Below are 15,876 nucleotides of genomic sequence, written 5' to 3' on the forward strand. Positions count from 1 at the left end.
GAGATAGAGAGAGAGAGATAGAGAGGCCTAGTGACAGAGAGTGCTATATTTTGTGCTGCTGCAGTGTGATAGTTATAGATAGAGAGATAGAGAGAGATAGAGAGAGATAGAGAGAGAGAGAGATAGTGACAGATTGTGCTATATATTTTTTATATAACTGACTGCTGCCCCCCCTTTTGTGCTGATCAGTATAAATTAACTGATCAGCAACTTTTTGGGGGGCGCAGGTTTTTTTTTATATATATATATATACCTGTCACTGCTGCTGCTGCAGTGTCATAGAGTGTTAGATAGTGAGAGATAGAGAGATAGAGAGAGATAGTGACAGAGAGTGATAGAGAGTGCTAAATTTTGTGTCTGCTGCCCCGCCTTTTGTGCTGATCACTATATCTGAGGTGATCAGCAACTTTTTGGGGGTGCAGAGGTTTTTTTTTTTATATATATACCTGCCAGTTGCACTGTCAGTTGCACCAAAGGTTGTGCACCTGCTGCCCCTCACTGGTAATCAGTGTCGCATCACTGATCACCTTTTTTTTTTTGTGTGTGCTGTGGGGTCTTTTTTTAATTTTTTTTTATACACACTGTGATTTTGTGGGTGTCCTGTGGCCGCTGTGCGCTGATCAGTGACGTACATCACTGATCATCTTTTTCGGCACAGGGTTGATCTATTTTTTTTTTTTTTTGATCAAATTCCTGTTGCCTTTGAGCGCTGTTCAGTGACGGACGTTACTGACCAACATCTGTGCTCAATTTTTGGCGCAGGACCTTTTTTTTTTTTTTTTAACCCCTTCAATTTTTTTTTTAACCCCTTTAATTTTTTTTTTAACCCCTTCAATTTTTTTTAACCCCTTCAATTTTTTTTTTTAACCCCTTCAATTTTTTTTTTTTAACCCCTTCAATTTTTTTTTTTGTATAAAGTATTTTTTTTTTTCTGCACTACATACACACTACACACTACATACCCCCCGGGTTGAAATAAAGTTTGTACCCCCCCCTACACTATACACGTGTTGAAACATTTCACTACCAGTAACACAAAAATAAAAATGGCATCCCAAATGTCATCCCAAATGTCATCCCAGTCATCCAGAAGAATGTATTCAGCGGAGGAGGCATATGCCATGCTTGCTTCTGACTCTGACACAGCCAGTGATGCAAGCGGGGAATTTGAAGGATTCGCCTTAAGCTCCTCTTCCTCCTCTGGTGATGAGGGACCCCCTCAAAGACGCCCCCGTAGAGCAGCTGAGACCCCCCCCCCCCAATAATTGATCTCGTATGGACCCCACCACCAGACAATTTTGAGCCCCAGGTTCCTGAGTTTTTGGCCATGCCAGGAATCCAATTTGATTCCACAGGTCTCAGAGCAATTGACTTTTTCAAATTATTTTTCTCTGATGATTTTATAAATTTAATGGTGGACCAAACTAATTTATATGCCCAGCAGTTTATTGCTCAAAACCCCACGTCATCATTTGCTAGGTGGACCCCTGTAGATGCAGTAGAGATGATGACGTTTTGGGGTCTGGTGTTTCATATGGGCATAGTAAAAAAGCCAGAAATTAGGCAATATTGGAGTACAGATGTTCTGTACAGCACCCCATTTTACCGTATGGCCATGCCCCGGGCTCGATTTGAGACGATCCTTAAATTTTTGCATTACAACGATAATGCACAGTGCCCACCCAGAGATGATCCCACCTTTGACCGGCTATTCAAAGTCAGGCCGGTCATTGATCATTTCAGTGCCAAATTTGAAGACATGTACATCCCAGATAAATTCATTTGCATAGACGAGTCCCTTATACATTTTAAAGGAAGGGTTAAATTCCGCCAGTACCTTCCCAGTAAGAGGGCAAGGTATGGCATAAAAATGTATAAGCTGTGTGAAAGCACCTCAGGGTACACTCACAGGTTTAGGGTATATGAAGGGAAGGATTCAAGAATTGAACCGCCAGAATGCCCCCCTCCCTCGTAGGTGTTAGTGGAAAAATTGTCTGGGATTTAGTGCACCCCTTCCTGGATAAAGGTTATCACCTCTATGTGGATAACTTTTACACTAGCATCCCCCTGTTTAAGGCCCTTGGTTCAAGAGGTACAGCAGCTTGCGGTACTGTGCGCAAGAACCAAAGAGGCCTCCCAAAAACGCACATTGCCCAAGTAATGAGAAGGGGTGAAAGCAGGGGAATATGCACCGAAAATATGTTGTTGGTCAAATATAAGGACAAGAGGGATGTCCTTATACTGACAACAATTCACGGAGACAGTACCACCTCCGTCCCTGTACGAGGTACCAGTACCCACACCTCAAAACCTAATTGTATCCTGGATTACAATAGGTACATGGGCGGAGTGGATCTTTCAGATCAGGTACTGAAGCCGTACAGTGCCCTGTGGAAAACAAAAATCTGGTACAAGAAGCTGGCCGTGTATATCATCCAGATGGCACTGTATAACGCTTACGTGCTATTCCGTTCTACCGGCCAGAGGGGGACATTTATGCACTTTCAAGAGGAAGTCATAAAGGGCCTAATATTTGGGAACCAGCAGGCAGAGGGCCCCAGTACTTCTAGTACTGGCCCCCGTATTGTACCAGGGCAGCATTTTCCTGATGAAATCCCCTCCACTGGAAAAAAGGGCAGGACACAAAAAAGGTGCAAAGTTTGCTATAAAAAGGGAATAAGAAAGCAAACTATTTTCCAGTGTGACACTTGCCCCGACAAACCCGGCCTACAGTATGTATAAAGGAGTGTTTTAAAATATACCACACATCTATGGATTATTAGGTTCATAATTTCACCGTGCTTCGGGGGTCTTGCTAATGCCACATAGCACCCACCATTCATTCCACCAGAATCTGAGCCGCAAAATCCAAAAATCACTCCTTCCCTTCTGAGTCCTGCCATGCACCCAACTGGTATTTTTTGGTCACATGTGAGGCATTGCCGTACTCGGGAGAAATTGGGGCACAGATTTTGGGGTGCTTTTTCTCCTTCATACCTTCTGAAAATGAAAAATTTTGAGCCAGAACTGCATTTTTGTGTAAAAAAATGTAATTTTTCATTTTCACTGCCCACTTGTATCAAAATTGGTGAAACCCCTGGGGGTTTGAAATGTACACTATACCCCTAGATGAATTCCCTGAGGGGTGTAGTTTGCAAAATGGGGTCACTTGTGGGGGGGTTCCACTGTATTGGTGCTTGGGGGGTCTTGCTAATGCGACATAGCACCCACCAAAATTCCACCAGAATCTGAGCTGCAAAATCCAAAAATCACTCCTTCCCTTCTGAGTCCTGCCATGCACCCAACTGGTATTTTTTGGTCACATGTGAGGCATTGCCGTACTCGGGAGAAATTGGGGCACAGATTTTGGGGTGCTTTTTCTCCTTCATACCTTCTGAAAATGAAAAATTTTGAGCCAGAACTGCATTTTTGTGTAAAAAAATGTAATTTTTCATTTTCACTGCCCACTTGTATCAAAATTGGTGAAACCCCTGGGGGTTTGAAATGTACACTATACCCCTAGATGAATTCCCTGAGGGGTGTAGTTTGCAAAATGGGGTCACTTGTGGGGGGGTTCCACTGTATTGGTGCTTGGGGGGTCTTGCTAATGCGACATAGCACCCACCAAAATTCCACCAGAATCTGAGCTGCAAAATCCAAAAATCACTCCTTCCCTTCTGAGTCCTGCCATGCACCCAACTGGTATTTTTTGGTCACATGTGAGGCATTGCCGTACTCGGGAGAAATTGGGGCACATATTTTGGGGTGCTTTTTCTCCTTCATACCTTCTGAAAATGAAAAATTTTGAGCCAGAACTGCATTTTTGTGTAAAAAAATGTAATTTTTCATTTTCACTGCCCACTTGTATCAAAATTGGTGAAACCCCTGGGGGTTTGAAATGTACACTATACCCCTAGATGAATTCCCTGAGGGGTGTACTTTGCAAAATGGGGTGACTTGTGGGGGGGTTCCACTGTATTGGTGCAACATAGCACCCACCATTCATTCCACCAAAATCTGTGCTGCAAAATCCAAAAATCACTCCTTCCCTTCTGAGTCCTGCCATGCACCCAACTGGTATTTTTTGGTCACATGTGAGGCATTGCCGTACTCGGGAGAAATTGGGGCACATATTTTGGGGTGCTTTTTCTCCTTCATACCTTCTGAAAATGAAAATTTTTGAGCCAGAACTGCATTTTTGTGTAAAAAAAATGTAATTTTTCATTTTCACTGCCCACTTGTATCAAAATTGGTGAAACCCCTGGGGGTTTGAAATGTACACTATACCCCTAGATGAATTCCCTGAGGGGTGTACTTTGCAAAATGGCGTGACTTGTGGGGGGGTTCCACTGTATTGGTGCAACATAGCACCCACCATTCATTCCACCAAAATCTGTGCTGCAAAATCCAAAAATCACTCCTTCCCTTCTGAGTCCTGCCATGCACCCAACTGGTATTTTTTGGTCACATGTGAGGCATTGCCGTACTCGGGAGAAATTGGGGCACAGATTTTGGGGTGCTTTTTCTCCTTCATACCTTCTGAAAATGAAAAATTTTGAGCCAGAACTGCATTTTTGTGTAAAAAAATGTAATTTTTCATTTTCACTGCCCAGTTGTATCAAAATTGGTGAAACCCCTGGGGGTTTGAAATGTACACTATACCCTTAGATGAATTCCCTGAGGGGTGTAGTTTGCAAAATGGGGTCACTTGTGGGGGGGTTCCTAAATTTTAGCATCTTATGGTGCCTAGAAACCTACATGGTGCCTAAAAAATAATCTCATAAAAAGGAGGCTCCAAAATCAAGTAGGTGCTCCTTCTATTATGAAGCCTGTGGTTTGGTCAACGTGCACACTAGGGCCACATATAGGATATTTATGAAAACAAAAGAATTGGGGGAATCAATTTTTAGTCACATTTCTCTAGTAAAATGTACTGTGTTCCTTAGAAAAATGTATTAAAATTGCAAATCTGCAAAAAAAATGAAATTTTGAAATTTCACCTACACTTTGTTTTAATTCCTGTGAAACACCTAAAGGGTTAACAAACTTCCAAAATGCTGGTTTGAATACTGTGAGGGGTGCAGTTTTTGAAATGGTATCATTTATGGGGGTGTCTCACATACAAGTCCCTCAAAGTCACATCAGAACTGAACTGGTCCCTAAAAAAATCAGTGTTTGAAATTTTCTTGAAAATTTGAGAATTTGCTATTCATATTGTAAGCCTCCTAGTGTCCAAAAAAATTAAAATGAAGTTGAAATAATGATGGAAACATAAAGTAGACATATGGTCTATGTTAGTCTCACAAGCAGAAAATTTAACATTTTGCAAATTGCTAAATTTTCCATTTTTTTACGACATTTTGGTATTTTTCACAAAAAAACACAGACTGTATCGACCCAAATTTACCACTAATTTGAAGTACAATGTGTCACGAAAAAACAATCTCAAAATCACTGGGATAAGTAAAAGCAAAAAAAAGTTATCCCCACTTAAGTGAGACATGTCAGATTTGAAAAAAGGGCTCTGTCAGGAACGCAAAAACTGGCTCTGTCAGGAAGGGGTTAAAATACAAAAACAAATACATGTATTTAATATGTAAGTGGCTTATAAGTAGTGTTCATTCTAGCACCCGCTATCTTTGAAAACCCATGCAGTTCCTCTTCCCTGCCTGGGGTGTCACTGTCTGCTGTAGTGCTTCTAGCACAGTGCGGTCTGTATATCAGCACTGATATGCATACGAGACCTGTGCTAGAAACACCACAGCAGACAGCAACACCCCAGGCAGGGAAGAGGAATTGCATGGGTTTCCAAATATAGTGGGTGCTAGAATGAACACTATATAAGTATATAAAAACAAAATATTTTGAAAATTAAATATGTATAAAATCATCTCAAATAATTGAAAAATGTGAAAAGTAAGCTGATATATTTCAATCTAAAATCAAATTTTGTGAAAAGAATATGTTAATACATTTTAATCAAGAGGCTGCTTAAATTAAATGACGGAAAAAAAACCTTTTAAAAATAAAAGTTAAACTTTACAGGAAGGAGGCCATATTCTTCCTTCTTTAAGTGCATTGATGAAGATGATTTTGATAACAAACCAAGAATATAGCAAGAGGTACTGCGTGTTACTTTCAACTGATATTAGTTATTGGTTTGGAATAATATTTTAAGTGTATGAAATTTAGTAAAATATCAAAGTACAGGTAAACTATGATATTCAACTTTATCTTAAATGTTCCAAAATTATAATTTTATGGTACTTTTTAGTTTTACACATAAACTTTCTACTACTGTATATAAAATAAAAAAATATAAGTCAAATAGAGGCACTAAAAAGGAGTTATTTTTTTGTATCCTTATAGCAGTATACAGTATATACATGGTACTGTACATGGAAATAAAACATTTGTTATTCATTGCACAGTAACCCAAATGGATGTTTAAAATTGAATTCAATATAATTTATATTGAGTGTTTTGACTTTGCTGAATATTAGATTAGTTTAAAGAAAAAAGAAAAGAAAATTGCACGGTGGATGCACACCAAAAGAGATGATTTATGTAGTCATTTAAAACTTAACTTTTATTTGTTGATTATTCTTAAAATATTAAGAGGGGAGCCGGATATCCGTGTTCTTATATACGGAACTACGGGTCCGGGTCCACTCCGCTTATATGTGAAATTGATAAAGAGTTAAAATTGGACATACAAATCACACATACATATAAAGTGAGGTGCTTACGCACTTTTGAAGTAAGAAAGTGTGTGGTTAAAGATTAAAAGGTGTTCGCCAGACTTGTTACTGTGTTCTAGTTATTGCTGTACGGGTGATTAGGACACTGGAATTCAAATATAGGACCGTTCAGTGTTCTTAGGGTATTGGTATCGATTATATCTATATCTTGTCCCTTTTGTGTGTCTCTCTTTTTCACACTTGTATCACGGTGGTGTGGTTTGGTGTCTTGACTATATCAATTCTTTGACACCTTTCTATTATCTGACCTTGAGTAGAGGGCGGGCAATCGGGTATAGTTATATTGGTAGTGTGACGTATTAATATCCTTTTACCGGGGTCCACTGCTGTCTAGTAGTCAGGGAATTATTGTGAATTATTGTCTTGTGTTTAATACACAATGTTACATACCCCTGGTCACTCTAGTTCTTAGAAATGTGACTCTCCCGGGTTGTGCTACCCTATAGACAGTTGGTAGCTGTTTAATTACAGGTTATATCCTGCTTTAAATACGCTGTCCTCCACCACTCTCTCTATATAGATCTTAATTCAAGGTCACCGTATATCATTAATATTCTCTTTTTTCCTGCACGGAGTTTGGTGTTTAAAGTTTTGCTGTCCTATCCAATCCCTTAATGGGTATTGGTTCCAGTTGGGGGATTTAATACAATTTTTGGGGGATTAATGGTCCATTTTCAGTATTCCACTGCCATCTAGTGGCTTTAATTGGGAAATACCGGGATCAATTCCCCTATATTGTGGGTAGCTGCCACCTTAGTTAAATATAGATACTGAATTGCTAATAAATATTATTAAAGGGGTTATATTCCCGTATTATCTTAGACAAACTTCAGTACTTGAGTGGTTTACCCAATATGTGCATTTATTTTTTCATGCAAGTTGGGTCTCACTCTGGTTGTTAATTACATTGGGCTTATATCGCCCTATTATAACTGGTGGTTATGCTTCAGTGTTTAGATGTATTTGAGCTCAGCTTGTGCACTCAATTGTCAGTGCAGACTGAGTCTCACTTATGGCTGAGCCAGCTCCCACAATCCCCTCCGTTTTGCCCTAGTGTCACACACTGTACAGCATTATAACATTCATTTCTTTGTAAATTCACATGATTAGATACACAGTAACAGAGGTCACAAGTTCACACGTGTTTCACATTCAAGCTTCCTCAGAACTGAGGAAGCTTGAATGTGAAACACGTGTGAACTTGTGACCTCTGTTACTGTGTATCTAATCATGTGAATTTACAAAGAAATGAATGTTATAATGCTGTACAGTGTGTGACACTAGGGCAAAACGGAGGGGATTGTGGGAGCTGGCTCAGCCATAAGTGAGACTCAGTCTGCACTGACAATTGAGTGCACAAGCTGAGCTCAAATACATCTAAACACTGAAGCATAACCACCAGTTATAATAGGGCGATATAAGCCCAATGTAATTAACAACCAGAGTGAGACCCAACTTGCATGAAAAAATAAATGCACATATTGGGTAAACCACTCAAGTACTGAAGTTTGTCTAAGATAATACGGGAATATAACCCCTTTAATAATATTTATTAGCAATTCAGTATCTATATTTAACTAAGGTGGCAGCTACCCACAATATAGGGGAATTGATCCCGGTATTTCCCAATTAAAGCCACTAGATGGCAGTGGAATACTGAAAATGGACCATTAATCCCCCAAAAATTTTATTAAATCCCCCAACTGGAACCAATACCCATTAAGGGATTGGATAGGACAGCAAAACTTTAAACACCAAACTCCGTGCAGGAAAAAAGAGAATATTAATGATATACGGTGACCTTGAATTAAGATCTATATAGAGAGAGTGGTGGAGGACAGCGTATTTAAAGCAGGATATAACCTGTAATTAAACAGCTACCAACTGTCTATAGGGTAGCACAACCCGGGAGAGTCACATTTCTAAGAACTAGAGTGACCAGGGGTATGTAACATTGTGTATTAAACACAAGACAATAATTCACAATAATTCCCTGACTACTAGACAGCAGTGGACCCCGGTAAAAGGATATTAATACGTCACACTACCAATATAACTATACCCGATTGCCCGCCCTCTACTCAAGGTCAGATAATAGAAAGGTGTCAAAGAATTGATATAGTCAAGACACCAAACCACACCACCGTGATACAAGTGTGAAAAAGAGAGACACACAAAAGGGACAAGATATAGATATAATCGATACCAATACCCTAAGAACACTGAACGGTCCTATATTTGAATTCCAGTGTCCTAATCACCCGTACAGCAATAACTAGAACACAGTAACAAGTCTGGCGAACACCTTTTAATCTTTAACCACACACTTTCTTACTTCAAAAGTGCGTAAGCACCTCACTTTATATGTATGTGTGATTTGTATGTCCAATTTTAACTCTTTATCAATTTCACATATAAGCGGAGTGGACCCGGACCCGTAGTTCCGTATATAAGAACACGGATATCCGGCTCCCCTCTTAATATTTTAAGAATAATCAACAAATAAAAGTTAAGTTTTAAATGACTACATAAATCATCTCTTTTGGTGTGCATCCACCGTGCAATTTTCTTTTCTTTTTTCTTTAAACCAGTCTTCAAACCTTATTGCCCGGATAGCACCCCCGCCTAAATATTTTGAATAATACGGCGGTTTTCTTCTTCCAAACAAATAAAACCCTATACAAATAAAATAAGGGTATAATTAATCTGTGTGCGGACCCCCCACAACCCCTTCCCCTTTTCCTTCAAAAAGCTGAATATTAGATTATACTTACCAGAAATATAATTAGATAGTATTTAATAATAATATAGGCTAATCTGGAGGTAGAATTTTTTATTCTAAAATTGTATTCTGTAATCAAAAGACAAGACAATATCTTATTTTTATTATTAATTATTATTATTATTATTATTATTATTATTATTATTATTATTTCATTCCTCTGTTATAATAAGCAACCATATTTTATAAAGTGACTTTTTTACCAAATAGAAGTGCTAGATAGCCAAATTAATTAGAAAAATGTTTATATGTTGTTCATTACTAGTATAATTCCTTCTGATGTTAATGAATTGTAAGAAATTAATAATTTATTTACAATTGTCTTAATGACAGCTATCACAATTTAAATATTCAATACTTTAATCAGCAGATTTAAAATATTTCTCTAGTAACAGTCTAATTAGACACAACCACTAAATTAAAAAAAACTTTTGTCTTGTAGGTAAATATAAGATGAAAACTAATAATAATAGTAATACTACTACAGATGTAGTCGGCTTTATTTTTGCAGGGGATGGTAAAATTATCGCCAGCCCCCACTAGCCACCAGCTCCCGCCAGGGGGTGCGTGCACCCGAGATGCTCGCACACCCGGTGGCAATGGAGCTCCCCGACGACATCCGCTGCATCCCCCACCACCACTGATGGTCCCCCTCACCACCCTGACCTGCCCCCTAACCCTAGCCCTGTTGTCAAAAGACTGAGATGCATGTGCGAGTGAGATGCACGTGCGTCCCAGTTCAATGGAGTCCCTGTCCGCTGGCGCTCACAAAGTTGACAGGGGCTCCATCTGTACTACTACTAATAATAATAATAGTAATACAAAAGTATTTAGTCCTACTGTGTACATGTGGAAGAATATAACCCAATGATGAATAACCCAATGATAACAAAATTCTACATCAGTTTCTTAATTTATTCTGTTATTTATTTTATTTTATTAGTTCTGTAGAGTTTAATTTCTTCTATCTCTTAACTGAGACCTAGATCCACTCTTTATTTTACATACAGTATATTGAATTGTATTCATGTAATTCGGTATAGTCTTTCCATAATATCACAAACCAATTATGAAAATGAACTTTTTTTATTTTACCAAATTTTATTATTTTGCCCTAAGTATGGGCAAAATAATCCTACTTTTATATATTACTCTCTAAGTGGCGTATATATATTATTATATAATGCAAATAAGTGAATAAATATATTTATGTAACTCACCCTTCTACCAATATCTGTGCATCCTCCATCATCCCCCCGGAGGTGTCTTAAGAGAGGCTGTGTACAGCCTCCTCAGCTAGGCAACCTCCACTAGGCCAGGAGTGGTGCTGCGAGCAGTAGGGTCTGAGCACACTAGTGCTCAGACCCTACTGCGCATGCACTAACCTCTGCTGTGCATGCTAAAAGTGCAAAAACTAAAAATGGTGTAGCACCTGCTGTTTCCATGGGACTTAGCGGCCCGTGTACAATGCACACACTGCACGCATTATAAATATGCCACTGATGGCCACACCTACCCTCTCTATGAGTTCCTTCTACTTTCCGTCACAGCGTTACTACTGTATTTCTAGACATGCCCTTGTGCATTGTCACATTATTAAAAAGATGTGGGGGGAGGGAATGTTTAGCCTATCTGGAAGGAATCAGAAGACCCTCTCTGGCCTGGCTCCCTCCATAGTAAAAACTGATAAACTCCATCTTCAGAACTCTGGTGATAGTGAGCGAAATTTTAATAAAGTAGTTTAAATATCTGTGATAAGTTCATGTTATAGCAAACTTATTTGTGCAATTTGCATGGCTGCTACATTCAAACGCAATAATGTGATTGATTAAGGAAAATGAAGCAATCAGAAGAGGCTCCCCTAAATACATGGAGAACATGTACAATACTGCATAGATAGTGCCCTAGCTGAAATCAAATCAATGTGAAGAAGGAATCTCAACAATAATACGATTTGTTATTTATCTATTTGAAATCATTCATTCTGAAAAAAATAGTTCCACAAATGTTTGAGAAAGCAATAGAACAGCTGAAAGAGCCTGCTTTATGGCCTCGTTCTCTATAGATACATGGGGCTTTTACAGTGCACAAATAAGTCTTCATATGGCAGCTTTGTTTAGATTTAAATTTGAATTGTTATTGAATTATTTCATCACAAAAAGCATAATGAAGATTACAGCATACAGTCAAGGGAGCTGGTTCTGGGAACACAGATAATAATCAGGGGCGGGCTGGGCCGGGGGGCAGGGGGCCATGTGTCCCCCGGGCCGCTCTAACAGGTAATGGTGCGGGCCGCGGTATAACTTACCTCCCCCTCCAGTCCTGTCCTAGGCAGCGCCGCGGCTACAAGAACATGGCCGCCGGCGTCCTGCATGAGGACATCAGGCTCCTATGTGCAGGGTAAGCCCGGCGCCGACACCACCCACCAGTGCGTCTCGGGCGGGGGGAAGGGGAGGAGGATGGAGGAGGACAGAAATAATCTCTACTCGGAGGACGGAGGTTGAATGAGATGTGGTGCAGGACAGAGAGGCAGCATTGCAGCACGGACCCGGCCGGCAAAACTTGAAAGGCACTGCCTGTGACAGGCAGGTGAGGAGATATTTATTGGATGTTTTATGGGGGGGGGGGGGCAGCCTGTGGTGTCCTGGTAATAATTATACAGGGGGAGCAGCCTGTGGTGTCCTGGTAATTATACAGGGGGAGCAGCCTGTGGTGTCCTGGTAATAATTATACAGGGGGAGCAGCCTGTGGTGTCCTTGTATAATTATCCAAGGGGAGCAGCCTGCGGTGTCCTGGTATTATTATGCAGGGGGAGCGGCCTGTCAAAGTTTTATAATAATAAAGTGTCTATGGTATAATCAACTCCAGGCCTAATTTTTTTTTTATTAATACATATTTTTTTAACGAAAAACCTCAATTTAATGATGCGCTGTTACTTATGGGCCAGTGCTTTGAACTTGCCCCCCAGGCTAAAAGTTGCCAGCCAGCCCCTGATAATAATCCATAAAATATTTATTAGAATTACAGTACATATCTGGCCTTAAATCTATGTTTGACTAAATCAATTACTTAAACATATATGCATATCCCTATCTGTCACTTTTGCCCCTGCATTAAACTTCCCAATTGATTGTGCAGTACATGGTATGATGGTATGTCAGGTATAGAAAGCATTTTCGTTATTTCAGATATACAGTATACAGTGATACACATGCTTTGGTAAATACACTTTCCAATTTGAAAATATTTTTTTTAAAGTTACTATAGTGGTGTATTATATTACTGTGTTATAATGATCCTATGGGAACAAGTGTAAATCCCTCTAAAACACATTGGGCCGTATTCAATGAGCCTGATTCGCCATGTTTTTATGGTGAATTTGTGCTGTTTGGCGAATTTCTGACTAAAACGGTGAATCACCCTATTCAATGACCACATGGCGAATACACTTCAAGGTTTTTTTCGCCATGATTCACCGAGTAGCAATCGCTATCTTTTTATGGAGAAGTGGAATGTGAACTTTTAAAATAAAGTGTTTTGTTTTTTACATTTGGTGTAAAAAAATCAGGAATTTTATTCTGAGGAGGGGCATGCTATTTTTATTCATGTGCTGTAAGCACATGAATATATATCTAATTTTAATTTTTTTTTTTTTTTTTTTTACAAAGCAGCCAGCAGGGGGCGCCAGAGCCGAGCCGCTCATTACATATTCATATATTCACTGCACCCGATCGTTACGATCGGGTATAGTGAATATAGGTCCCCTGCTGGCACCCCCGGGGGGCAGCCTGTGCTGCCTGGCACCCGGGGAGCCCACCTAACCCCCACAAACGTTCTTGGCTAGGCAGAGAGACTTCCATCTCTCTGCCTGCCACCGTCCTGAGGCTCCCTGCGGCAATCGCCGCAGGAGCTCATATTCGCCAGTCAGGGGCAGCGAGCCCCTGACACGTTGAATACCGGAGCCCGCTGGCTCCGGAACGTGGCGAATGTGCAGCGAATCCTAAAAAGGATTCGCTGCACCTCGCAGGTATTCTCATTGAATAGCGCCCATTGTCTGTACTGATATTTTCAGACAGGGGAATTATCTGCACTCTCCTATTCAATGGTGCCGTTAATGACAGCGGTGAAGGGTGTCAGATCCGACTTTTTAAAAAGTTGAATCTGTTTTGACGGACACTCAACATCCAGAACTTTGAATTCCAAAGTCGAGTTACAGTTGTAGGAAACTAAAATGGCCTGGGATTCCTACTGTCGGGATGTTCCAACAGTCGGAATCCCTTATTGAATACTACCCATTGTCAACAATAAGGATAACTGTGTCATCAGCGCAAAGTAACATATGTGTTGTTATTGGTATGTGACATTTTTTTCCCAGCCTTTTTCAGTTAATTGAACTGTCTTTTCTATAATTGTATTTTAGTGCAGTTTAAGCTTTTAAATTGCATAATTGTGATGAGTAAATAAAACAAAACACAAATGCACTAATGTTTTCTTCTACTGGAAAAGCTCTATGAAGCATTTTATTTATTATGTATTTTTTTGGAGGCATCACTTCAATTGTATTTAGTTTTGTCTCTTGCTACACAAAAAAACAACATTTTAGTACAAGGAATCAATTATCTTTAAGACCTACAAATTGAAACCTTTCCTTGTATTGTCAGATAAGCTAAAGTCTGTTGGTTGCATTTCTTAGTGTTTGATTAATCCTACCGCCTGCTATTCACTTTTCTTGTCAATGCTTAACAAAGGTCCTTGCTGGAATAGTTCAGGAAGCTTATTTACCTCAGAATGCCCTGCCACCTTTGATTAAATTCCATGTGGATTTATAACTATCGCCTCACAATGCTAGGTGACCTTTAAGGCACATTTGATAAAATCCAGAGGTCATAGATTGTTGAAGTTTAGGTTGTTGCTAACAATAACGTAACTTAGAATAGGTTTTTTTTTCCTTGTTCTCTGTTAAAAGTTTGCTGTAAATTAACAGGAACTAAATTAATGATTTAATTTTGCAGGAGAAAGAAGAGGGTGTACGGTGCTCCATTGGGGAAACAAGCTTTTGTCTTTGTTGATGACCTAAACATGCCTGCCAAGGAGAAATATGGTGCCCAGCCTCCCATTGAACTGCTTAGGCAATGGATTGACCACGGCTACTGGTTTGACAGGTGCAATAAATATTAATTAGTGTGCTTGGCTACGGAGGAGTAATGATATACACTGTTTCTCTGAAGCGTTAAATTGTTGTATTAGTCTTTATAATTCCTCATCTGCTCAGACACAACAGAAAAACATTTGGAGTTAAAAGATTCTTTGTAACATAAAGAAATGGCCATTCACACACTGAGGTAAATTACAGTTTAACAACAATTTGTTATTACTGACTGAAAAGCATCTTATTTACTTTTATGTCATTGTATTTATTTATATTGAAGGCAGCACTTGAATATTTTAATTTGGATGTATGGCATGTATGTGACACTATAGCACAACATAAATTTTACAAATATGTTTGCTGGATTTTCTGGGTTCTAAATATAAAAAAAAAATCTGGTCTTATCTGTCCACATATATGTATGTATGCATAGGTACCTATTTATGTTTTTGCTGGTGGGTGCTCAAGCCAAAAATATAGGAGGGTGGCTTAATGGCAAAGGGGCGTGGCCACAAAATACTGATTTATATTACGCAGCACAGTTATCTCCAATCTTCAAATTATGACAACAGTGCCAAATACATAACTACTCCCAGAGTGCAGGTACATAAATGCCCCACAGTGCCAGGTAAATAAATGCCCCCACAGTGCCAAATACATAAATGCCCCCACAGTGCCAAATACATAAATGCCCCCACAGTGCCAAATACAAAAAATGCCCCCACAGTGCCAAACACATAAATGCCCCCACAGTGTCAAATACATAAATGCCCCCACAGTGCCAAATATATAAATTCCCCCACAGTGCAGGTACATAAATGTCCACACAGTACCTGTTCCAGCGACGAGGGAGGGGGAGTGCAGTGGGACACAGGCGGTTGGGCAGCTGTTGAGCGGGTTGGTGCTCATCAATTTCCGTGGGTGCTTGGGCCCTCAAGCACCCACACAATCGGCACCTATGTATGTACAATATGTATGTATGTATGTATGTATGTATGTATGTATATATATATATATATATATATATATATATGTATGGGATGCAGTGTAAATCCGGCGGTCGGGATCCCGGAGTTCAGAATCCCGACACTGGAATCCCGATCGCTGAAATCCCGACACTTTCTCCCTCCGTGGGTGTCCACGACACCCCTGGAGAATAAATTAGTGTGCCGAGCGTAGCGAGG

At 39.7% G+C, this 15,876-nt stretch overlaps 1 protein-coding gene across 1 annotated transcript in view; it reads left to right on the forward strand.

The window, feature by feature from the left end:
* LOC146074345 (dynein axonemal heavy chain 3-like) overlaps positions 1-15,876 on the forward strand; it is a 1,013,923-nt gene that overhangs the window by 650,166 nt on the left and 347,881 nt on the right. Inside the window, 1 exon segment of the mRNA XM_083182299.1 lies at positions 14,556-14,705. Within this exon segment, the coding sequence (XP_083038425.1) occupies positions 14,556-14,705 (150 nt within the window).

The sequence above is a fragment of the Crinia signifera genome, chromosome 4 (assembly GCF_055691185.1).
Source record: "Crinia signifera chromosome 4, ASM5569118v1, whole genome shotgun sequence".
In the NCBI taxonomy this organism is placed as follows: Eukaryota; Metazoa; Chordata; class Amphibia; order Anura; family Myobatrachidae; genus Crinia; species Crinia signifera.